Source organism: Megascapheus bottae, chromosome 15, assembly GCF_031878675.1.
Source record: "Megascapheus bottae isolate mThoBot1 chromosome 15, mThoBot2.hap1, whole genome shotgun sequence".
In the NCBI taxonomy this organism is placed as follows: Eukaryota; Metazoa; Chordata; class Mammalia; order Rodentia; family Geomyidae; genus Megascapheus; species Megascapheus bottae.
Window position 1 is genome coordinate 7,604,515 of NC_143523.1, and position 26,341 is coordinate 7,630,855.

General features: G+C 39.5%; 1 protein-coding gene across 8 annotated transcripts in view; it reads left to right on the forward strand.

Moving 5' to 3' along the window:
• Ate1 (arginyltransferase 1) overlaps positions 1-26,341 on the forward strand; it is an 89,331-nt gene that overhangs the window by 16,521 nt on the left and 46,469 nt on the right. For 4 of the 8 annotated variants that reach the window (XM_090345711.1, XM_090345710.1, XM_090345712.1 and 1 more), the window contains exons 7-9: positions 2,339-2,467; positions 3,277-3,405; positions 15,113-15,145. In XM_090345711.1, coding sequence (XP_090201837.1) covers positions 2,339-2,467; positions 3,277-3,405; positions 15,113-15,145 — 291 coding nt within the window. The remainder of the gene's footprint in view (positions 1-2,338; positions 2,468-3,276; positions 3,406-15,112; positions 15,146-26,341) is intronic. The other 4 variants (XM_090345717.1, XM_090345715.1, XM_090345718.1 and 1 more) reach the window with 2 other exon arrangements.

Genomic DNA, 26,341 nt, shown 5'->3' on the forward strand with positions numbered 1-26,341 from the left:
GAATTGGGATGGGGTAGCATTTGTATTTACTAAAGACATTTTTAAAAAGAGTTTTTGCAATTATACTAGGAAATTGGCTACTAAAATTGTGAAGACAGTTCTGGTTTTAGTGTGTCATTAGCAATTTCTCTGGCTTTTTTATCCCTTGATTAAGATTTAAGTAGTTAAGACAAAAGAAATTTAGGGGACTGGGAGTGTGACCTGGTGATAGAGTGCTTGCCTAGCATACAAGAAGCCCTGGGTTTGATTCCTTAGTACCACATATACAGAAAATCCTGGGTGTGATGCTGTGGCTTAAGTGTTAGAGCTCTGTCCTTGAAAAAGCCCAAGGGCAGTACCCAGGCTCCGAGTTCTAGCCCTAGGACTGGCCCAAAAAAAAAAAAAAAAGAAGCAATTTAGATAGTAAAAGGTATTTTTGGTGAAAAAAAGCCTAGATAATACTAGGCAAATCAGTTTTATCTATTACGTATTATATATTTTGCTTTTGATCAAGGCAATGACCACTGTCACTTGTGCAAGGTGCCAGGTCAGAATTAGCTAATGGTTCTAGGTTACACTACTGAAATCATCTGTCATTATAAGTTTGTCCAACCAATTAGGCATACAGTATATTTTTATAACAATCTTTTCTAATCAGTTTGTATTTCTAGATCAAATTGGATTTCTTAGTATTAATTTCAAATGCATAACTTCTTCTAAAATAGTAACAATAGTCATTTATAAATAATCTCATCTGATCAGAAATTTGGGTTAAGGCACAGGAGGTTAATTTACTTGACCAAGATGGTGACATCATAAGATCTGAGAAAAGGAAATCTAACTCGAGTGTCTTTGCTTTCAACTGTGTTGTAAAGTAGGGATTTAAAAATTTAAAAAAAATTCTTACACAGTTGTATGTTCAGTAATGATGAATAAAAGTGTTCCAAAAAATATAGTCACAAAGCTGGGTGCTGGTGGCTCACCCCTGTAATCCTAGCTACTCAAGTGGCTGAGATATGAGAATTGCGGTTCAGAGCTAGCCTGGGCAAAAAAGTCCATGAGACTCTTTTTTTTTTTTTTAGTTATGGGGCTTGAACTCTGCCCTGGGTGCTCTTTCTGAGCTCTTCAGCTAAGGCTATCGACCCCTTGAGCCACAGCGCCACTTACGATTTTCTGGTGGTTAATTGGAGATAACAGTCTCACTGACTTTAGTGTTCGGGCTGGCTTTGAACTTCCATGCTTAGATCTGAGCTTTCTGAGTAGCTAGGATCACAGGCATGAGCCACTGCACCCAGGTTTCCATGAGAATTTTATCTCCAGTTAACTACCAGAAAAAAGACCAGCCTTAGCTAGGCGTGGTAGCTCATGCCTGTAATCCTAGCTATTCTGGAGGCTGAGATCTGAGGATCATGGTTCAGAGCCAGCCCTGGCACAAAAGAACCTGAGACTCTTATCTCCAAATTAACCTTTAGAAAACGGGAAGTGGGGCCTGGTTCTAGAGTAGGAAGGTAGCCTTGAGTTGAAGAGCTCAGGGACAGTGCCCAGGCCAAGTTCAAGTCCCATGACCCACAAGAAAAAAACAAACAAACAGGCTTGGAGTAAAAGGAGCCCAGGCCCTGTGTTCAAGCCTCACAACCAAGGGATATGAGGGATATATATATATATATATATATATATATATATATATATAGAGAGAGAGAGAGAGAGAGAGAGAGAGAGAGAGAGAGAGAGAGAGAGAGAGAGAGAGAGAGAGAGAGAGAGAGTTTTATACATATAGATTTGTATGCCATTACCTGAGCAGGGAGGATCTTGCCAGTTTTACAAAGCTTACATAATTTAGTCATTAGAGGAGACTTCTAGCATTTGGAAGAATTCTCCTTTGTTGTCATTGTCTTCTTCTTTTTTTTTTTTTTTTTGGTGGGTCATGGGGCTTGAACTTTGGGCCTAGGCACTGTTCCTGAGCTCTTCAGCTCAAGGCTACCGCTCTACCCATTGAGCCACAGCTCCACTTTCTGTTTTCTAGTAATTAAATGGAGATAAGAGTCTCATATTCTTCAGTGGTTTTTTTTTTAGTGCAGGCTGGCTTTGAACCGTGATCCTCAGATCTCAGCCTCCTGAGTAACTAGAGGCATGAGCCACTGTGCCTGGCTTCCTTTGTTTTCTTAAGAAGTTTGTAGCTTACAGAAATAACTTTTTTTCTTCTTTTACTAACTAGATGATCTTTTATATTAAAATATATATGTTCATGCTTTAATTATTGCAACTTAGTTTTTCTTGAGTGGGAGTAAATGCTAATGTAGATTTCACAGAATGAGTGAATGAGTGAATTAATGAACCTTGTTTTTAACTCCTTCTGAAGGTGAGGGTGGTGAGATCATCTCCACCAAGTCCTCAATTCAAAGCCACATTTCAGGAGTCTTACCAAGTTTATAAACGTTACCAGATGGTTATTCACAAGGACCCACCTGATAAACCAACTGTGAGCCAGGTCAGCAGGCCAGTTGTCCTTTTTCTGTGCAAGCAGAACCTTCCTTTGTGCTTGTTTATGGTCTTGATCTATTTGTGCTACACTTTATGTTCATTTTACAGCTTGTCTGGACAGAGACAGCTCTGTGCATTTATGGACATTCTGAAAGTGCAAATTTTACCTGTTGTCATGGCAAGTCATATATAATCTCAAAATGGAGAATAACATGCAAAATGACCTTTATTTGAAATTTCTGGACTCATTTGCAAGTTACTGATAGAGCTCCAAATTGCAAAGGCTATGAAAAAGTGTATATTTTTTGGTAAGCATGCTTTGTCCATGCCTTATTTATGCTTTAAAAATCATGTCTCCAAAGAATTTGTAACACTTAACTTATTCTTTGTTAATGTGCTACTCATGCATCACTAAAATTAGAAAAGTAAGATAATGCAATATTTTAATAGATGCTTATAACTTTTAAAATCAAGCCTAAGAAACATCTAGAAGGGGGGGAAAACCCTTAAAACACTTAATATAAGGAGAGGTAACAAAAGTAGTAGCCATGATCACAGCAATGGAACCCACAGCAGATGGATTGAGAACTAGAATAAAATGAGAATAAATTGTCTAGACCATTGTGAGTTTAAGGTCTTCCTACATATCAGGCACTGTGCCAGGCAACTATTGAAGGGTTTCATTTCGGATTCCACCACTGAGCTTTGGAAGTGGATTTGTGGAGATCTTACACTAGCCTCATCTTCAGAAGCATATCCTGAAATCATAGAGTTGTTGGTTCAATAGCATTTGCTTGTATTTTCCTTGCTCTGAAGGTGAGGTTAGTACCTGTCTCCTTTGAGGACCCAGAGTTCAAGTCGTCCTTCAACCAGTCCTTTTCTTTATATGTCAAGTATCAAATGACCATACACCAGGATCTGCCTGATGAATGTGGGAAGACTGAGGTACTGTTTGTTAAACATTTTTCTTTTGTTGACTAGGCTGGGAAGGAACACAGTGTATGACCTTAAGCTGTTTGCTTATCTGTTAAGTACAGTTGATGACACTTTCTATGTGAACACTTTAATCATCCAGAAAAGTTGTAAATTCAAGATGTGTTCTTACCAGTGTTCTGTCTTGTGCAGTGGTTTTAATACAGGGCCTCAAACTTGCTGGGTGGGTATTCTACCGCTTGAACCTTTTCATAGCCCTCTTTGGTTAGTTACTTTCCAGTAGAGTCCCATGTTTTTGCTTAGGCCAGCCTGCTACACCATCCTTCTCTTTATACCTCCCACACAATTGGAATGACAGGCACAAGTTCACACACAGCTTTCTTGGTTGAGATGAAATTTTATAAACTTTATCTGGCCTGCCCTTGAACTATAATCCTTCTGATCTCTGCCTCATAAGTAGCTGGAATTACTGGTGTTAAGCCATCAGGCCTGACCTCCACTCCTCTTATATGGAAGTAATCTGTCAGGTACACTGTTTATACTTCCTGTATATAGAAGTAACCTATGAGACACAATCTTCATACATTCCAGCTGTGTGGAAGATATAAATAGAAGGATGATTCCTGAAGAACCATGAAAAAATAACAGTGAAGTGATATTTCAGAGTATTTATTAAGTTATTTATATTCCAGTTACTGCCATGGTGTAAGGAATGAGTTTAATTGACAGATTTAGTTAAGCTCAAGCTCTTTCCCCTAACGTCTGTTTTTATAGTTCAAATTAGTCTAGAACAAACTTAGGGGGTTACAGAGAAATAGAGCAAAGGGCACATTCCAAGGGATGGATGACAAAAGTCAGGAAGCATGTAAAGGATTCAGGCATTTCCTCACTAAGGTAAATACATATAGGGACTTCTGTCTTTTGACAGGAATTAATGAGGTCAGACACTCATAATCCTGTGTCTTTCAGCTAGTTTTCCACTGGTATCATTCATATTTGAAGCACACCATCAAATCTCCCACAGACACAATTTGCACAGGGCCTAGGGTTCCCACAGTACTTACTGTATACCTTAGTATAATTTTTCAAACAAGCTTTTATTGATGGCCATTTGGCGTTTTCTCTAGTCTCTTACTATTTTTTAGTGTTGTAATGAGTGCTTTTGTGTGTGTGTGTGTGTGTGTGTGTGTGTCATGGGACTTGAACTTGGCCTAGGCACTGTCCCTGAGCTCTTCAGCTCAAGACTACCTCCCTACACCTGGGCTTGGGTGCTGTCCCTGTGCTCTTCAGCTCAAGGATACTTCCCTACCCTCGAGCTAAGCCCCACTTACCATTTTCTAGAGGTTAATTGGAGATAAGAGTCTCAGATTCTTTTGTGCCAAGGCTGGCTTTGAACCTTGATCCTCAGATCTCAGCCTCCAGAATAGCTAGGATTACAGGCGTGAGCCACTGCGGCTGGGTGTAATGAATGTTCTTACGTTTAGTTTTTGTATTCTCTATATGTGATCTAGATGTCTAGTCAAAGGTAAACTTTTCTGCATAGATACTATTCTATTCAGCCTCCAGAATAGCTAGGATTACAGGCGTGAGCCACTGCGGCTGGGTGTAATGAATGTTCTTACGTTTAGTTTTTGTATTCTCTATATGTGATCTAGATGTCTAGTCAAAGGTAAACTTTTCTGCATAGATACTATTCTATTTTACCTTATAATCTTTTTTTTTTAACCAGTTCTAGGGCTTGAACTCAGGACCTGGCCATTGTTCTTGGGCTTTCTCAAGGCTAGAGTTCTACCACTTGAAATCACACTGCCATTTCTGGCTTTTTCCATATCTGTGATAGCCAGGAATTGAACCCTGGTCTTTGTGTATGCTAGGCAAGCACTCTACCACTAGGCCAAGCTCCTAGACTGCCTTACAATCTTTGAGAATGCTTTTTTTCATGTATTTATTTATTTATTTATTTATTTATTTATTTATTCATTCATTCATTCATTCATTTATTGTAGGTAGTGGGGCTAAAACTCTGGGTCTGGGCACTGTCCCTCTATCCCTGAGCTCTTCAGCTCAAGGCTACCACCCCACCCCTGAGCCCCAGCATCAGTTCCACTTTTCTAGTAGTTAATTGGAGATGAGAGTCTTAGGGACTTTAGTGCCCAGGCTGGCTTTGAACAGTGATTCTCAAATTTCAGCTTCCTGAGTAGCTAGGATTACAGGGGTGAGCCATCATGCCCGGCTAAAAATGCTTTTTTCTTTATGGCCTTGGTCAGAATATTTAGCAAGTATTTTGGATTTTGCCATATAAATGAGAAATTTAATTTGGCTTTTAAGTTTGATTTCTTCAGTTATAAGTGAAATTGAACATACTTTTTTGTAAATTTAAAGACCATCTGCATTGTTCCTCTATAAACTTACTGAGCATATTGTTATTTGATCATTTATCTTTTTGTTTTGCTTATGCCGTTTTCCATATAGAAGTTGATATTTCCTGTTCCCCTCCCCCTCGACGTAGGGCTTGAATTCTGGGCCTGGGAGCTGTCCCTGAGCTCTTCAAGGCTACCGAGGTACTCGTTAAGCCACAGTGCCCACTTCCAATTTTCTAGTGGTTAATTGGAGATAAGAGTCTCACAGACTTTGGACTTTAGTGCCGGGGCTGCTTTGAACCGGCTGCTTTGAACCATGATTCTCAGATCTCAGTCTCTTGAGTAGCAAGGATTACAGGTGTGAGCTACTATGCTTGGCCAAAAGTTGACCTTTATGCTATCCACTCTAGGGCACTGAGAGATGGTGGGTAAAGGTGAATGTCACATTAGGACTAATTGTTCTCCTAGTAGTGACCTCAGCAACTTGAGTTAACTTTGCTCTCTATTTGTTGTCTATTAGTTCTTGCGGCTCGAAGATACCTCCAGTGTCGTATTTCCTGTATTCTACCATAGTTGTGCCTGTCTCCCTCTCTCTCTCCCTCTCTCTCCCTCTCTCTCCCTCTCTCTCCCTCTCTCTCCCTCTCCCTCCCTCTCTATCCCCCTCCCCCTTTTTCCCTCTCTCACTCCCTCCCCCTCTGTCCCCCTCTCTCACCTTTCTCCCTCTCTCTCCCTCTTTCTCCCCCTCTTCCCCCCTCCCACCTTCTCTAGTCCTGGGGCTTGAACTCAGGGCCTGGGCACTGTCTCTGAGCTTCTTTTGCTCAAGGCTAGCGCTTTACCATTTGAGCCACAACGCCATTTCTGCTTTTTTTTTCTGTTTAGGTGGTATGGAGGAATCAAACCCAGGGATTCATGCACGTTAGGCAAGCACTCTACCACTAAATCACCTCCCTAGTCCATGTTGTACATTCCTCTGATGCCATTGTCCAAGACATTCATTTTCTTCATGTTATTGTCCCAACAATACAATTTTATACATGGTATTTTTACAGTTGCTTCTTAAATTGGCAAAGAGAAGTAAGCACAATATGCATTTATGCTGGAGAAGGGACCCTTTCACTGAGCTAAATCCCCAAACCAAATTTAAGGCTTTTTTTTTGAAACAGAAGTTCACATATTATCTTGTACTCATATCTCTAGGGATAGGAATATATAAATTGTATGTTTTACTTTAGTAACTTTGAGATTGAAAGTCTTAGCCTTCATGAGTTGGGGTAGTAGTATAGCAAACTGCAACGTGGCTAACGCTCTGCTTCATCACCACCCATGCTCGGTCAGCCAGTTGCCCTTCAGCTGATTGCCCTTGTCATCATGTGTTTATGCTAGTCAGATCCCCAGTGCCATGACCCTTTACCTGTAAATACATTTTTACTGGTGCTGATTTGTAAAGTGACATAGAGTGAATTGAAAATGTGATCGGGGTTACTTCCTAGAAAGAACTGGTTCTAAAATTAAGTTGTAGAACTTTCTATGATAGATTGAAATCCAAGGAGACCTCCACTTGTAGGGATACTTACTTTGGGATAAGTTGTCTTATGTTCAAGTATATACAGCTCAGCAGTTGATGTGGAAAAGAAAGAGAAGTTGGACTGAGTCCATGCTGACTTGTGGAGACCCGGAAGGAGCTGGTGGAATGCTGGGCTGTGTCTCACTCCAGCCACCAGGTGGTGGTCTAGATCTGGGATAGTGCCCTTAATCTTGGTGGGGGTGATGTAGCTCCTATGTTCACAGCCCAAGAAGTAGACAAATACTTTTAGCATTTGTTAGGAATAATTTGCATTAAAGCTTTAAAGTAGTAATTATAAGTAATTCTTTGCTTGTCAGTGATTTAAGTATTTTCTGGGACTTAAGCTACAGAAGTGTTCAGCTTTCCTTTTCTCCTAGTAGCTCTACTCTGTCTCTATCAAAAGTAATAAAAATTTATATTTAGATGGAAAGACTTAGAAAAAATCATATTAAGTGAAGTAAGCCAGACTCAAAGGAACTTAGGCTCATTGGTTTCCTTCATTCGTCATAATCAGTAGAAACCTTGGGCTCTACTAGCAGAGATCTGCAATAGAGCAAAATCTTGATACATAAGGACATATAATGTGAAGCTAATTGAAAGGACCTCCAGGATATTGAAACAAAAGCCATATAATGAATGATTGTTGTCCTTAATGTACTATGTTGTCTCTCATCTCCTTTGCTGTCCCTTGGTTATCTCATATTGGTATAGTATCTCACTTTGTTATCTGATATATTGAATTTATTTGTATTTGGATATTTGAAATTTGATAGGGAAGGGGGGAAAACCAAGACGGGTGGGGGGTGTGGGGGGGGGAGGGAAATGGGTACCAAGACATGTGAAAGGGTATCAATGTATGTGAATTAATGCATCTTCTATCTGGCAAATATCATGTAACCCTTTTACTAATTACAATAAAAAAATGCTTAATAAAAAAAATTTATATTTAGAAAAGTGTTCAATCTCTCAAAGAATTGATATTCTCAGTTATGCAAGCAAACCAATCACATTTGATACGTACTATTTTACAGATGTTTAACTCTGCTATCTAGAATTTGCATGATGGTAGGATCTAAACATTTTGAAATAAAAATTATTTTTGGTGGAGGGATTACTATGGATTAAACTAAGGCCTCACACATGCTAGGCATTCACTCTATCACTGACTACATCTGGCTAGTGAGTAAAATAGCCATTATCTATCTAATTTAACCAAAGTCCTTAGAAATGCTTCTAAGGACTCAGTGGCATAGTGTAATCTTTCTCATGGTAAACATTTGTTACTGATAGTAGATAAATTACAAAGTACAAAGGGGTTTGAATCATTTACATGAATTAATTGGAGCAAATAGAGTATGGAATTCCTAGCATAATGTTACTTTTTGGAGCAGATTCAAATGTTGAAATGTTGTAGTTAAAGATGGGACTGGGGCGAGGATCTGGGAGTTTGGCCTAGTGGTAGAGTGCTTGCTTAGCATGTACAAAGACCCAAGCTTGATCTTCAGTAGCATATACATAGAAAAGAGCCAGAAGTGGTGCTGTGGCTCAAGTGGTAGAGCTCTGGCCTTGAGAAAGGCCAAGGACTGTGCTCAGGCCCTGAGTTCAAGGCCCAGGACTGGTAAAAAACAAAAACAAAAACAAAAAAACATAGAACTGGGAACATTGCTCTTAAAAGTTTGTTTTTTGGTTTTGGTTTTGGTTTTGGTTACAGGACTTGCACTCTGGGCCTGGTTGTTGTTCTTTAGCTCTTCAGCTCATGGCTAACACCCTACCCCTTGAGCTGTAGCCCACTTCCAGTTTTCTGGTGGTTAATTAGAGATAAGAGTCTCATGGACTTTAGTTCTGGGGTTGGCTTTGAACCACGATCCTCAGATCTCAGTCTCCGGAGTAGCTAGGATTACAGGTGTAAGCCACAGTGCCTGGCAAAAGTTTTTTGTTGTTGTTAACAATTTCTTATTTTTTTTAAAATCAGGTCACAAAATCATCATATCATGCAGCACTAGATTAGTTACTTATGTAAGTGAACTTCACTCTTTGGAGAATTAAGTTTATCTTAAGGACTGTATGTGGTTCACAATGGGACAATGTCTAGAAAATTCCACTTTTTGAGGTTGGCTTAAATAGTTAATGTAGAGTAACTTAGACCAGCGGATGGAGTGTTCAGCATAAGCAGAGTTACAGATAGCGAAAACATTTGTCTTGCTCCGATTTTATGTTCTGTACTGATCTAGAGTGACGGTCTTCCCATGTGTTGTGTTGCTCCCTGTGACACACAGAATGCTAAGCAGGACTTACCTTTGGATAATGGTTCCCCAATCTTTTCAGGACTAGCATTCTGCATTAGATGCAGATTTTTAGGCTGCCCAGGGCCATTAGCCTCAGCCCTTCCCCTCCCCTCCTGCCAGTTACAATTGTATATTGTATATAACTTTATATCCTTTCTCTTTCTTGATGTTAATTCTGTGTTAGTCTGTTCCACTTTAGAACTTGTTTCCTTTCTGGTTTGTGTTTTCTTTATTTTTATTGGCATATATTAGTTGTCCTAGGAGGGTTCTGGTGTAACTTGCATATACTGTGTAACCATGGCTGTTCTGTCACTCACCTACCCCACTCTTCCTTTTCCAGTTTGAACAACTTTCACTGTTTTTATACATGTAAACTGCTCCTACTATGTTCATCTTTGGACACCCTCCTCATCTAAGTTGTGGTTTCCTGATGTTTCTTAAATTATGTATTGAACACCTCTTTTAGCCAGCTAGCTCTTGTTTGAGAGGCATTTGAAACAATTAGAAAAATCAATGAATCCATCAGATCAAGACTATCTCTAACCATCCTCACCATAATCATTAAATAAGCATAATGAGCGAGTCATTTGTAAGTTAGCAGAGATTGTTAGAGAAAAAGTAGAGCTAATAAAAAAAAAGTAAAGCTAGGTGTAAGGGAGGAAATTGCAACTGGATTACAGAAAAAAAAAAGTGGGGAAAGGAGCCTAAGGAGTCCTTTTGTGAGTTGAGCATATGCATCGGAAAGTTCCTCATTTCAACGCACTGTTTTCTTTTGGGGCTTTGTTTTTGGCTGAATGTCTGAAGTTCTGAAGTAGCTTGGTGTTTGGCTTCTAGGTATGGTCTAAGTGTAAGTATAGCAGTAACTATTGCAGGTAATTGTGCACAATCACATGGTTTTCTCCTAGTAGAGGAATGAGGCTGCTGATGTCAGGTTTAGAGTGTTTGGTTTGAGGTAGGTGCTCATTCTGGATGACTTGTCTTCCTGAGACCCAGTGTGCCTCCTGACAAGTATCTGGGCTAGTACCAGGTATGGTTGCATGCCTGCTGGGACAGAGTATTAGTGACATGAGGCTGAGGAGCTTTCCATTTAAAAGTGTTAGTCAGGGGCCGGGAGTTTGGCCTAGTGGTAGAGTGCTTGCCTGGCATGCACCAAGATCCGGGTTCGATTCCCCGGTAACACATGCATAGAAAAAAGCTGGAAGTGGTGCTGAGGTTCAAGTGGTAGAGCTCTAGCCTTGAGAAAGTCCAAGGACAGTGCTCAGGCCCTGAGCTCAAGCCCAGGATTGGCAAAAAAAAAAAAAAATTAAATTAAAATTAAAATAAAAAAAAAATAAAAGTGGGGGCCGGGAGTTTGGCCTAGTGGTTAAAGTGCTTGCCTAGCATGCATGGAGACCCAGGTTCGATTCCTTGGAACCACATACATAGAAAAAAGCCGGAAGTGGTGCTGAGGCTCAAGTGGTAGAGCTCTAGCCTTGAGAAAGAGCCCAAGGACAGCGCTCAGGCCCGGAGCTCAAGCCCAGGACTGGCAAAAATAAAATAAAATAAAATAAAATAAAAGTGTTATTCAGAGGCCAGGAGTCTGGCCTAGTGGTAGAGTACTTGCCTAGCATGCACGAAGACCCGGGTTTGATTCCTTGGTACCACATACTTAGAAAAAGCTGGAAATGGTGCTGAGGCTCAAGTGGTAGAGCTCTAGCCTTGAGAAAAATCCAAGGACAGTGCTCAGGCCCTGAGCTTAAGCCCAGGACTGGCAAAAAATAAAAAAAATAAAAGTGTTAGTCAGTTCTGCCTAGCAACTCAGCTTCCCACTTTGTACCTCAGGGCTCTAAACAAATTCCCAGTTTGCTTCAGATTTCCTACTTGTAAACACGGGGTCTGTTGTGTGGATTAAATAAAACCTTGCTGTACATGGCTGATTAACTTTAGTTACTAGAATGTGGATGATGATGTGCATCCTAGGATATCAGAGACACCAAGGTCAAGAACAAACAAGAGACCTTTATAAATTTTTTTCTTCTGGTCCCTTTCATTTCAAGGTCACATACATTTTATTTTTTAATTAATTTCAGTGCAAAGGTTGAACTAGGGCTTCATGAGAGCTTGCCAACCTCAGAAGATCCCTAACTTTTGTTTTAAATTTTAATATTAAATTAGAACCAGTCTTTCAAAAGAAAAAAAAAATCAACCTCTCAGTTGGTTTGTCAATGTTTAATTTTAGTCTTTAAGAATTTTTAATACTACTTTGACTCAGTATCCTATTATACCATACAAAATATGTGAAAGGTATTACTTGAAGATTTATATGTGATTTCTTAGGACTGGCAACAAAAGAAGAATAGATGTTTAGATTTTTTCCTCTGATATTGGGGCTTGCTGTCTTTTTGATAAATTAGCGACACTGGATTACTGAAATCAGTAGAACACTTTGTGCTTGTACCAGCAGAGTACCTGTATTGGCCAGTGAGCCACCACTGAATGAATGAGCAGCAGAATTGGCTATTTTTAAGTAACAGCTGGAGAGAGAGAGCTCAATAGTTGCCAAGTTGTAAAATACCCACAGGGAAATACTGTTGTCAAACTTGAGTTAGAAACAAAAGGGAAAATTCAATGATGTCAGAAACCCTCTCTAATAAGTAAAGCTGCTTTTAATTTCCTGAAGGGGAATGTTGAGGAATTTCCCTGCAGTGAGCTAATAAGCACATTTTAGTGAGTACAAAGCTCCTGAGGTCAGGATAATCTTGTCATGAGCCACTTCTGTCTTTACCTTTTGCAATTTGGGTCTGTTTTTGCCATTAAATCTGAAGAGCTTCATGTTTTATGACCTTCTGGTAATAACCTGTCAGGTGAACAGTGCTACCTATTGAGGAGTAGCCCAAACAAGGAAAGTTTAGTTTTGCTGCAAGGACAATTTAAGTGTAAATACAGTAAATATTTTGAAATTATACTTAATTGTTTTTGTAACTACGCTTTCTCAAAAGTGTTAGTATTTGTACCGAACATAGTGAAAGGTAAATTTTCATTGACAGATCCAGTAAAGTGAAATGTGAGATAGTAAACAGCATTTTTTTTTTTGGAATCTTTTTCATGACTTTGGAATAGTATAAATATGTACCTTGTGATTTGGAGTTCTGATTTTACTGCTTTACCATGGAAAACTTTTATGAATTTCATATTTTAGTAGTTTGAACAAGAAATGAGTATTTAGCTCTTTTGAAAATGCTATGACACAAATGTTACTGATGCCAAAGATGTATGTAAGTTATTGGAGCTTCAAGGGGACATCAGGTTTTTAGACAGTGTTTATGTTTCTCTTTTGCTACTTAATTGGTTCACCAATTATCACTGAACCTGAGCTGCTTGTAATTCAAAAGTATGTGTAGGGCCGGGAGTTTGGCTTAGTAGTAGAGTGCTTGCACGAAGACCCGGGGGTCTATTCCTTGGTACCACATACATAGCAAAAAAAAAAAAAGCTGGAAATGGTGTTGTGGCTCAAGTGGTAGAGTTCTAGCCTTAAGAAAAGTCTTCAGGACAGTGCTCAGGTCCTGAGTTCAAGCCCCATGACTGGCCAAAAAAAAAAAGTATGTGTATAACATAGTTAGCATCTGCTTAAAAGGCCAACGTATCAGAACCTTACAATATCAAATTTCTCATTTTTAAAATAAAGATTATATCATGTTTCATTTTTCTCCACTATTAAAATTGGTTAGTAGTTCAACTGGTACCTTACAATTTGAGGAGGACAGGTAGAAATTGTTTTAGATTGGGCAGTTGTAAAAGAATCTTAAGTCTGTAAACTTGCATTTTAAATTTCAATAAAATTATCTTTTTCATATCAGAATTTGGAAAACAGTATTTTGGAATATCTTGCACTTTCAGAAAGTTCTTTTAACAGAAAACACGATCAATTGTATTTTGATGGTTAATTACTATAGTCTTGGTATTTTTAAATTATCTAGATAATGTTAGTTAATTGCACAGATCGTCACGGGCTAATATTTTTGGTATATTTAGTTTGGGGAAGGGCATGTCTAATATATTTTTGTTTTATTAAAGAATTTATTAACATTGATTTTTGCATCATATTTCAAATGACATGTTAAACAAGTATTCAAGAAGGGAATCTCTATATATAATCACTGGCACTTAGATTTTAGAACATAATTAAAATTAAGCTAAGGGTTTGTATGTCATAGATACATATTAATCTATGTAATAAAACATTATATGTCTATAGAGTCATAAATTTTATGTCTATGTAGTTACATTTTTATTTCCAGTACCATGTCCATTGTTTAATGTATTTTTTAAACTTTATTTTGGAAAGCTAAACTTGAACAAAATAGAGATAATCAGATAAGGAACCCTAGCCCTGTTTTTCTTCCACCTTAGTACTTGAATATCTTGGACATTTCTTATTTTATCTGTAAACTTACCCTCATCCTTCCCCGGGGCAGGTAGGAGGAAATTGTAGATATCATGAACTTTTATTGATAAGCATTTCAATGTGTATTTCTGAAGGAGAACAGGAGTTATTTGGATGTCCTGTGAGTACAAACTAGCCTTGTTGGCAGGAAGTTGGGGGAGTACTTGGAAATGTCCTGCCTATACTTCATCCTCATCAGGGTGCAGGTTTGGAAGCGGAGGAGCTCAGGCTACTTTGGTACCTTACTATTAAAGTGAGGGGCATTGGATCTGATTGATTTCTGTAAATAGATGTCTGAAGACATTATGAGACAACATGATATACCTTTATAAAGTTATGTTGACAGTCTTTATTTCAGGGACAACTTAGAATTTCTCTGGAGTTTGTAGTAGATTATTTACTCCATTGCTGGGAGACAAGCAGTATATAGCACTTACTATCATATGGCTCTCAGTTAAGCTTGTATATGTGCCATGCAAGAAAAGTAGAGGAGCGATGGACAGAGGAAGGGAGAGGAAACGGAAGGGAATGTAGAACTGAGAAGGGAGCAGAGAACAGGGTTTCCCTGTGTCTCCTTGGTCTTGCCTTTTCTATCTCTCTCCTTTGTTGGCTCCCCCTGTACTTTATGGCCTCCCTCTTTGGCCATTAACTAAACTTTGCCTGGGTGAGTTAGGGTCAGGAAGGTTGAGCTCTTAAAGGTGTTGTTATGTTGTGGTATAAAGCTTAAAAAAATAAAATATTGTAGAATTAATTGTTCAGCTTTATTTATTTTTATACAGATAACAGGAAGTGTGTGTGTGTGTGTGTGTGTGTGTGTGTGTGTGTGTGTGTGTGTCTGTCTGTGTGTCTGTGTCTGTCCGCGCACGTGCTAATGTTTTCAAATAATTGTGTGCCTATTGTGGACTAAATTGAACTTTCCTATATTCAGTGGATCAGTTATATGTTATATGAAAACACAAATTTTATGTAGACTTTTTGCTTTACTTTAGAGACTTTTACTAGAAAATTGTGTAACAGTTTTTCTTTCTTTTTTCTTTCTTGCTATCTATTTACGGAATGAAATTGAATTCACACGAACTTACTGCAGTTCACAAGATTCCTTTGCAGCTCACCTTTGGAGGTAAGAGTCACTCTGACTGTACTGGAATTGTTAATTGGGAAGCACTCTTAGTCTCTTTCACTAGACATTTCAAGGAACACCTGTTTTTTAGTAGTTGTGAAGGGCTGAGTGCAGCTCTTTTTGGATAAAATTTATTAGAAGTTTCCGATTCCTTCGTACCTGGTCATTGCCCCCTTTTAAGTACTTCATTTTCGTTTTTGCTTTTGCTTTTCATCCCTACCCCCAGTACTGATGTTTGAACTCTGTTCCTTGGACTTGCTGGACAGGCACTCTTATCACTAACCCATGTCTCCAGCCCTGTTTCCTGCTGGTTATTTGGGGTAAGATTCCCATTTTCTTCCTGAGCTTTTGCCATGACATCTAACTCTTCATTGAGTAGTAGTTTTACATGGGCTGACCTTGAACCAGGATCCTAACATTCTCAGCCTCCTAAGGAGCTAGGGTTACATAATGGCACTTACCTATTAAGTACTATTTCTTTCTCAGTAGGTAGAATGTCATACATTCTTCACTTGGAAGTGTTTGATGTCTCCATCACTCTTGTTAGGGAAGATTAAGTGGATTAAAGGGAAGAAAGGGAACAGAGACCTCAACAGATCAGATCAGAGTTTAATCATCACGGGAGAGGAGCATTGAGTACCACCGAGCAGTTGGATATGCAAGGAGCATAGAAAGCCAGGGTCCAGGATTTAAGTATGGTCTAACAAGAAAGTAAAGTCAGGCAGTTGAGGCAAAAGGTTCTGCCCAGGGCAATGCAGAGTTTTGGGGTGGAGCATGGTGGTAAGATTTTTCTGAGAACTTCGGAGACTTCCAAGAATGACCCATGGTGGCAGGGAGGTTAAGTGGGCCATGAAGGCAGCATTGGGTTATGAGAACAAGGCAAATTCTCATCAATTCTCCTTTTCAATAACTAAGCTTTCCTTGAGTTCAAGGGAGGGCTAGAGAAATCATGGTAAAGGCTATTATCAAGGAATTTCACATGCTTTGAGAGACTTCTTTCAGATTGTTAGGAGATGAACACAGGATGTACGTGGTTTCAAACTTCTGTTATAACACAGGTTCTGTGTTATGTGTTTCCACACTTTTCATTTACTGAGAATCCATTGATAAAATCATGAGATTAAGAAAAGCTGTTAGGTGTTTAGAGAACAGAGGGCATTGTGGGCTAAGTCTGCAGAGAAACTTGTAGATAATTGGCAGGACTAGAAAAGTAGCAGAGGAGGAACCAGTATGTGTGAAGACAAGATTATTCTAGAACCAAACCTGGGTTTAAGAGTACATCTTTGCCAGGAACTAGTGGCAGACACCTGTAATCCTAGCCACTGAGGAGGCTGAGATCTGAGAGTCAAGATTCAGAGCCAACCTGATCAGAAAAGTCCGTGATACTTATCTCCAATTAATTATCCAAAAGCTGGAAATGGGGCCAGCAGTTTGGCCTAGTGGTAGAGTGATTGCCTTGTATGCACGAAGTCCTGGGTTCGATTCCTTGGTACTACATACATAGAAAAAGCTGGAAGTGGTGATGTGGCTCAAGTGGTAGAGCTCTAGCCTTGAGAAAGCTCAAGGACAGAGCTCAGATTCTGAGTTCAAGCCCTAAGACTAGCCAAAAAAAAAAAAAAACTGGGAAATGGAGCTATGGCTCAGGTGGTGGAGAGGAGGCTTTGATCAAAAAAGCTCAGTGGGGGGCCGGGAGTTTGGCCTAGTGGTAGAGTGTTTGCCTAGCATGCATGAAGACCTGGGTTCAATTCCTTAGTACCACATACATAGGAAGAAAGCTGGAAGTGGTGCTATGGCTCAAGTGGTAGAGCTCTAGCCTTGAGAAAGTCCAAGGACAGTGCTCAGGCCCTGAGTTCAAGTCCCACAACTGGCAAAAAAAAAAAACTGGCCAAGTGCCTGTAGCTCAGGCCTGTACTCTTAGCTACTGGGGAGGCTGAGATCTGGGGATGGCAGTTCAAAGTCAGCCTGGGCAGAATCTGTAGTTAGCCACTAGAAAACTGGAAGTGTTACTATGACTCCAAGTGCTATCCTGAGCAAAAAGAGCTCAGGGACGATACCCAAGCACTGAATTCAAGCCCCAGGACCATCACCAAAAAACGTTTATCTTCACTTGCTAACCACATAACACTGGGCCTCCATTTTTTCATATTTTAGTTGCAGATAATGCCTTCTCTCAAATACAGGAACAGAAACAAGAGGCGGTAATAAATCCAGCCCACATTGCTGCCCTTGTTTCTTCCTTTTCAAGACCCCCTTTTCCATTTTCAAACCTTTTAAAATCCTTTTCTCTTCTGCACTGAAGATGGCCTATGACCTCATTAAATGGAGGTTAGTCCTTTTTTTTCCATTTCTATACCATTATGTGGTTGATTATTAAAACTGTTATTAAAACTGTTGCTGCTTATGATAAATTATCAGTGGGTCCATTCTGGCATGTTGAATACTCTTGTTGATCTGTTTGAGTGTTCACTATGAGAAACAAACCAGACCAGATTTTTTTAGTCCTCTTTTCTATGACCAGAGAAGCATGTTCCTATTTTCTAGCATCCAGGATCAAGGGAGAAGTAAGTCGATTAGGCAGAAAGATTCTGGGCTTTGAAAAGAAAGAAGTGAGCAGCCCATAAGGAAATTGGCAGTATTGTACTGCTGTTTTTAAATCTAAAAACGGAGATTATACTTATAAGGTTATTAAAACTGAGGTGGTCGGTAGCTAACACTGAGTATACTACTTGCAACGTATAATTCATATAAGTATAAAGAGTAAAAAAACTATAGGAAACTTGAAGATGTGTGTTATTATCTACTCTTTAAGGAAGCAGTGGGAACTCTTCCAAAGAGGATGAAAACAGTTTGATTATGTAAAGTATATAGAGATAGATATAACTGGAAGGCAGTTTGGGGAAAGTACAATGAAATTTACTATATTAGTCTTAACTGATTCTTTTGCATTTAACTTTTTCCTAGTTGATAAGATAAAGTACAAGTGGTGGTGACAATGTGCTTAAAAGGTTAAATATTAGGGCCGGGAGTTTGGCCTAGTGGTTAAAGTGCTTGCCTAGCATGTACGAAGACCCGGGTTCTATTCCTCCGTACCACATATATAGAAAAAGCCGGAAGTGGTGCTGAGGCTCAAGTGGTAGAGTTCTTGCCTTGAGAGAGTCCAAGGACATGCTCAGGCCCTGAGCTCAAGCCCAGGACTGGCAAAAAAAAAAAAAAAAAAAAAAGTTTAAATATTAAGTTGGGTGTGATGGCTCACTTCTATAATCCTACCTACTCAGGAGGCTGAGTTCTGAGGATTGCTGTTTAAAGCCAGTCCGGGCACTAAAGTCTGTGAGACTCTTATCTCCAATTAACCACCAGAAAACCAGAAGTGGTGCTGTGGCTCAAGGGGTAGGGTGGTAGCCTTTAAAATTATTTATCAAGATGTTTTTCAAGTAAATAACAACAAGGGATGAGATGGTGGTAAGCTTGTTTGCTGTGAATCATGAAATGAAAGGCTTTCGTCTATTCACACCTTGGTCAGTAATTACAGTTCTAAGAGTCACTGCTTCAGAGGTATGGACAGTACTTGCATTATACAGTTTAATATGGCATTATTTATAATGGTTAAAAAAAAAAAAGAGCAAAGCTAGACTACCTGATTGTCCCAGCAGTGGCAAAAAAAAGGCAAATAAATCATGTCACTTATATGATAGACCATCTTAAAGTGGAGATCATGAATGTATTTTCTTGAATTATAAAAATAGTACAAGATGCCAGTGTTATATTGAAACAGACACAGTATGTAAAATTATGTGTACAGATCTTAATTTAAGACAGTTTAAGGGGCCGGGAGTTTGGCCTAGTGGTAGAGTGCTTGCCTAGCATGCACGAAGACCTGGGTTCAGTTCCTGGATATAATATACATAGAAAAGCCAGAAGTGTTGCTGTGGCTCAAGTAGTAGAGCACTGGCCTTGAGGAAAGCACAAAGACAGCACAAGCTGAGTTGGCTCCCCTGCATAGGGCATCAGTGAAGGGGCTAGAGCTGAAAGTCTCCTTCTCTAGCCAAGCAATCATTTGTGAAAGTGCTTCAAGTGAACACCTCCTATATGTAGGCTGCACACAGCCCAGTCCTGTTCTTCTTTTGTTTCCATTCTTAGTATAGTAGGTATTAGTGTGTAGTAGGCACTGGTATAATAAGTATTTGCTGAATGAATGAACATATTAAAGAGCTAAGTGGGGCTAAGGCTGAGAGTAACAGTTTTTTTTTTTTTTATCTGCCATGTGGTAAGATAGAGCCAAACAGTGGACAAGATTAGTGTGATTCTCAGGGTGGTTGACTGTCCTTCTGTCTTGATTATAGCTACTTAGACTGGAGCTTTGTAGCTATATTTACAGTGAACCAAACAAATCTATGCATTTTAAGTTTAGCTCATTACTCTGGTTAAATACTGGAAATGTATGTGTGAAAGCACTGATATTTGATTGAAAAGCACAGGAAAATATTATGATCCAGGTTTAGTGATCTTTCTCCACTCTTAAGTCATGTTTGTATCTTAGCTAAGTTGATCATTTATATTACTGAGCTTATGGATATGCAGAGAAACAAAAAACTAGAGACTACCAAGGGGCTCCTCTTTTCTTTGGTGGGGAATATTTTGAGGGTTTTGGTTGATTTGTCTTTTTTTTGTTGTTGGTTGGTTTGATTTTTGGTGGTACTAGGGATTGAATTTAGAACTTCATACTTGGTAGGCAGGCGGGTGCTATATCACTTAAGCCATGCCTTCAGCTCTGTTTTGCTGTAGTCATTTTTCAGGCAGGGTCTTACGAGTTTTGCCCAGAACCTGCTTTGGACCACAATCCTCCTACCTCTGTCTCCTGAGTTAGCTGGATTTCAGGAGTGTGCCATCATGCCTGACTTGTTCTTAAGATAGTCTTTTTCTTCTTCTTCTATGGCTTGTGTTGATCTATGATCCTCTTCTCTGAAGAGGGTGGCCTGTGCCTTAGTCTGCAAAGGCCAACCCCCTGTCTCCCTTCAGTAACCCTCAGCTTAGGACTCTTGCTTTCACCACAGTGTACCCAAGATCAAAGGAAACCCTAGGTCAGAAAATGGTGGAAGTCTCTAAATTTTTAATTATGCCTCGTAGCTTACGTTTTAGCTACAGATAAAACATGACAAATATAGTCATTATGTGGCGCTTTCCCTGATTTTGAAAAGAAAAATAGTTGTGATAGAGACAATAAAAATACACGAGACATAGTTGAAAAATCAAGTTGATGTTAAATTTCACCTTGTCCATAAAAGCTCCCATGAATGAACCATATCCCTTTGTTGTAAGTCCTAAATATTTAACTGCCACACGAATCTAATGAAATTGTCAGGTTATAGTCATTACGTGAGTAATGTGATCCGTTGTCATTTGAACGGACCTTGTGTGGAGAGTCACTGCCTTCTCCAGGGCTGACCCTTTTACATTCCAGTAAGTTGAAGACTAATAGCACTCATTAAGCTTTATGGGAAAAGAGCTTTTATCACCTCATCAAGTCAGGCAGCATATTTCCATCTTACTCTAACTCTGTATGTCTCTGTAGCCGCTGGTGGGTGCTTCCCTGCTAGGTTTGCATTGGGCCTCTGCCTTCCAGACTTTGTTATGTTGACATTTCTCAGTCGGAATTACATTTTGTGTGGCACCACTGGCAGATGTCTTCAATTAAATGTAGGTAAATAAAAGGGATTGTATATCAGAGGCCAAAGATTCTTGAAATTCTCTCTGGAGTGACTTTACCAGTCAGTTTCAGTAGGGTGCTATCTCATTTTCCTTTTTTTTTTTTTTTTTTTGCCAGTCCTGGGCTTGAGCTCAGGGCCTGAGCACTGTCTGGACTTTCTCAAGGCTAGAGCTCTACCACTTGAGCCTCAGCACCACTTCCAGCTTTTTTCTGTGTATGTGATGCCGAGGAATTGAACCCGGGTCTTCATGCATGCTAGGCAAGCACTCTACCACTAGGCCAAACTCCCTGCCCCTCATTTTCCTTTTTGAAGGGCATGAGGCTCCAGGAAAGAGTATTTGTAATGGAAGTTAAACCATGTGTGAATATGGATCACTCAGGTGTCCCTGTGTCCTTGTTCCTTCACTTTAGATTAAAATCATCTGTGTTAAAAATTACGATGATTGGGCCGGGAGTTTGGCCTAGTGGTGGAGTGCTTGCCTAGCATGCACGAAGACCCAGGTTCAATTTCTCGGTACCACATACATAGAAAAAAGCCAGAAGTGGTGCTGAGGCTCAAGTGGTAGAGCTCTAGCCTTGAGAAAGTCCAAGGACATTGCTCAGGCCCTGAGCTCAAGTCCAGGACTGGCAAAAAAAAAATTACGATGATTGAGAAGTTAGCAGCTGTCATATACAGGAAACTGCTTAGTGCAGCACTTGTCTACCTTTCTGGAAGCAACTGGGAGCTTGGTGTCACAGCTGATAGTCACAACACTTTTAAGAAGGGGAATAAAAGCTTGGCGCTAGTTGCTCATGCCTGTAATCCTAGCTATTCAGGAGGCTGAGATCAGAGGATCACAGTTCAAATCAACCCCAGGCACTAAAGGCCCAGAGTTCAAGCCCCACAACCGACCAAAAAAAAAAAAAAAAAAAAAAAGGGATAAATTACATGAAAATGTAGAGAAGATTGTTTGAAGGAAGATGGTGACAAGTTAGAGGTATAGAAGTATATTTATAAACTCTAGAGCACTGTTTCTTAACTTTAGAACTACTGTTTTTTTGTTTTGTTTTTTTGGGAGGGTGTTATTGTTTTGTTTTGTTTTTTTTTTGCCAGTCTTGGAGCAGGGCCTGATCTTTGTTCCTGGGCTTTCTCAGGGTTAGAACTCTACCACTTGAGCCACAGCACCACTTCGGGCCTTTTTCTATGTGGTACCAAGGAATTGAACCCTGCTCTTAGTGAATGCAAGGCAAGCGTTCTACCAGTAGGCCAAACTCCCAGCCCACTACTGGTATTTTGAATAAACGTTGTTACAGAAGTTGAAGTCGTGCACTTTGTAGGAAACATGCTGCGTTTCTGGCCTCTGCCCACTAGATGGCAGCGTTCTCCTGCCCACTAGATGGCAGCATTTTCACTGTAGATATTACCAGATGTCCCGAAGGGCCAAATTCCTCTTAGAAACCATTGTCCTATAGCAGTCTTAAACAAAAGAAGGTGGTGTAGTTAGTTGGTGATAGTAAAAGAGAAAATGCTACAATAAAATGCAGTCCAACACAAGAATACGAAGGCAAAGTAAACAAAAAACAAGTACAAATAAGAAATAGCAAGATGAAGCCTGGAGTTTGGCCTAGTATGAGAGTGCTTGCCTAGCATGCATGAAGACCTGGGTCTGATTCCTTGGTACCACATACATAGAAAAAGCCAGGCGTGGTGCTCTGGCTTAAGTGGTAGGGCTCTAGCCTTAAGAGAGCCCAAGGACAGTGCTCAGGCCCTGAGTGCAAGCCCCACGACTGGCCAGAAAAAAAAAAAAGCAAGATGATTTTCAGATCCACCCATATGGATTATTACATTTGACACACATCGTGTAAATAAAAATTCTGCTTGTGGAAACATTTGCTGTTTACACTGTCCCAAAACAGCAGCCAGTGCTCACATACAGCTGAATTCTTTAGAAATCAAGTTTGAAAGATTTGAAAGTTTTAAATAGCTATTGCCTAAACACTCTAATTAAACATCCAAGTTTGCCACACTAGATGAAAGAAAGAAAGAAGATCCACCTTAAATAAAATGTGACTAGTACAAGTCTAGAGGAAGACCTTACAATTGGAGAGACTGTACATTAGACAGTAGATCTCAGGATAGAGACTGCTTCCCGCTCATTACCAGGAGCTCTACCACCAGAATGAGGCTTCTAACGTCTGTGATTGTGTGTGTGTGTGTGTGTGTGTGTGTATGATGGGGCTTGAACTCGGCCTGGGTGCTGTCCTTGACCTCTTCAGCCCAAGGCTACTATCCTACCCTTAAGCCAAGCCCTACTTCCTGTTTTCTAGAGGTTTATTGGAGGTAACAGTCTCAGGTCCTTTTATGCCAGGGCTGTCTTTGAACCTTCATCCTCAGATCTCAGCCTTCTGAGTAGCTAGGATTACAGCTGTGAGCCACTGCTCCCTGCTCTGATTTTTCTTTTTTTTTTTTTTTTTTGCCAGTCATGGGCTTGAGCTCAGGGCCTGAGCACTGTCCTTGGACTTTCTCAAGGTTAGAGCTCTACCACTTGAGCCTCAGCACCATTTCTGGCTTTTTTCTATGTATGTGGTATCGAGGAATGGAACCCGGATCTTCGTGCATGCTAGGCAAGCACTCTACCACTAGGCCAAACTCCTGGCCCCTGCTCTGATTTTTATAATTGTGTTTTTTGCTATATTCACTCTTTAGCTTCACATAGTAACATTTATTAAGTTTCTTCTATTTGCTGTGATCCTGAGATTCTTTTCATACATTCCTGCCTATGCCTATAAGTTTTAATGTTTTTTCGTACTCCATCTTGTAGTTTTTTCAGTTTCAGGTCTGATGTTAAGGTGTTTGGATCCACTTTGAGTTGATATTGGTATATGGTGTTAAACAGGGGTCTATCTAATTTGGTCTACATATGGATGTAGAAATACCAGTTTACTGAAGAGGCTATTGTTTTTCTTAATTATATTTTTGGTTCCCTTATTGAATATCAGACAGTTGTAAGTATATGGGTTTGTGTCTGGGTCTTCTGTTTTTTTTGTTTTTTTGTTTTTCCACATTAGTCTTTGAGCCTGCTGTTGTGTCAGTACGAAGCTGTTTTGTTATTATAGCTCTCTGTAGTAATTTGAGGTCTGGGATTGTGCTACAGTATTGCTTTTTTTTTTCTCTCCTAAAATTGCTTTGGGTTTTCTGGTCAATAGGAATTTTTTTGTCTTGTCGTAGGGCTTAAACTCTGGGCCTGAGTGCTGTCCCTGAGAGTGCCACTTCCAGTTTTTTAGTGGTTAATTGGAAATAAGAGTCTCACGGAATTTAGTGTCCAGGCTGGCTTTGAACTGCCATCCTCAGATCTCAGTCTCCTGAGTAGCTCGAATTACAGGCGTGAGCCACCTCACCTGGTTTCAATAGGAATTTTTCCATTGCTTTCTCTATCTCAGTGAAGAACATCATTGAGCTTTTGATGGGAATTGTGTTGAGTCTGTAGATTACTTTTAGCAGAATAGCCTTTATTTTCTTTGGTTGTGGGGCTTGAACTCGAGGCCTAAAATGGCTATTTTCATAATATTAATTCTATCTATCCATGAATATGGGAAGTCTTTCTATTTCCTGATGTCATCTTTGACTTCTTTCTTCAGATTTTTAGTTTTCCCTTTAGAGGTCTTTCACTTCCTTGGTTAGGCTTTATTTTACAATTTTTTTTTTTTCTTTTAAGACTATTGTAAATGGGATTGTTTTCCTGATGTTCTTTTCTGCCTGTACAATGTTTCTAGTGAGGGAGAAAAGAAGAAGAAAGAAAAAGGAAAAAAAAAATCAGTGAAAGAACTCCTCAGACCTGAGTCTTGGTTGCTGCCAGTCTGGTTGTTTATAATTTGTTTGATGCCTCTTTAGGTGGAGTACCATGCTAAGGCTTTGCACCTCTGTTTGATCTAGGAGTGCTTGGATTGTTCCCTGTTGCTAGTCCACCATCTTGGCCCCGCCCCGCCCCCTCTCTCCGCTGTTTATTGGGTCAGTCTTCTTTAGTAGCACCATTTCACTGTGTTGGAAATGAGGGTCATCTTCCCTGACAGTCTTCATTGCCCATTAGATGTGCATGAATGCTTCAGAAAATGTTTGAATAGTAAATCCTGGGGGGATTATTTTCCATGGGGACATCAGTCTTGTTTGATCTCAGCATTCATTGAGTTCTCAGTCTGGGCTGTCACTATGGGATGTGTTTTCCCTTGTAGAAAAGACTGGAAAAGTAGGAGTCTCAGATTGAACAGACATTTAATAAGGGCTTACATAAGGAGATAGTAATGTTGAGATGTGTTTGTAGTGTTCAATAAATAGTGCATAATTTGGAGAATTGAGAAGTTAGGGATTCTGTTAATTTTATGGAGACATCTTATTTTGATTTAAGGATGTAAGGTATAAAGAAATGTCAGATTTACACAAATTGCTTGGTAGATTAGCAGTTTGATGTTTATGTATTTGTTGTAAATAAAATGCATAAGTAAATTTTTCTTTGTTTCTTTGTTTCTTTAGAACATTCTTTAAACATTTACTATAAATTCTTCCTCACTTAAGCTTTGCAAACTTCAGTTAAAATTTTGTTGTTAACCTGCTTCTAGCTATAAATTGTAGGTGTTAAGGCAAATCTTTTATATTTTCTTAAAACACTTGTATTTCTCAAAAACATAATTTGAGAATTTGTTTCTATGCTCATCTTTTGGTTTGTAAATTGCTAAATTTCTTACTTCATTCTCTTGAGCAGCATGTGATTGTATTTTAGTGTGCCACAGAGGCAGTGTTGAGCAAGAAAAATGCTGAGTTGGAAATTCAGGTTTTATTTCTGTCCAGCATTTCCCTAAATTAGCTGTATAACCTTCAGTGAAGCCCTTAATCGAACCCATAAGTCAAACCCAACTATTATTACACCAGTTAGGATAATTTACTGGTCATGAGTGGATCAGATTTGACAGACTTAGTAGAGAGAATAGGACTAGGAACCCAGAAGCAATATTAGAGTTCCACTGCTGCTTGGGGGGAGTCTCTTTGAGTATTGAAGAGCCATGCCAAAATTAACAGACTGGGAGGCGTGCTTTGTGTCACTTAGCTCCATCATGTGAGCTCCCTTAGACTTGACAACACTGGTGACTCAAGCGCTATTCACTGTAGTTTTCAAAAAGGGGAAATTATGATCTTCATAAAGACAGAATATGAATGCAGGTTCAATTTTATTTGTCTCGTTAGGCACTAGACAGAAAGACATTAAAACTAGTATGAAGAGCATCTGAGGATATAGGTACAGCTATGCATATAATTTAGTAAATAAAAGATTGATATGAGATTGCTAGATTAGATAGGATTGAAACTATACCCTTTAGGGTTATTTGTTGCCTTGGCCGGAAATCTACAGATTAACTTCTATCCTTATAGAATTGCAAAATAGAAAATCATGCTTTGCAAGCTTCAGTGCTCTAGTGAAGATGTTGATGTGTATCATGTCACCCCCCATGTGTGGCAGGCA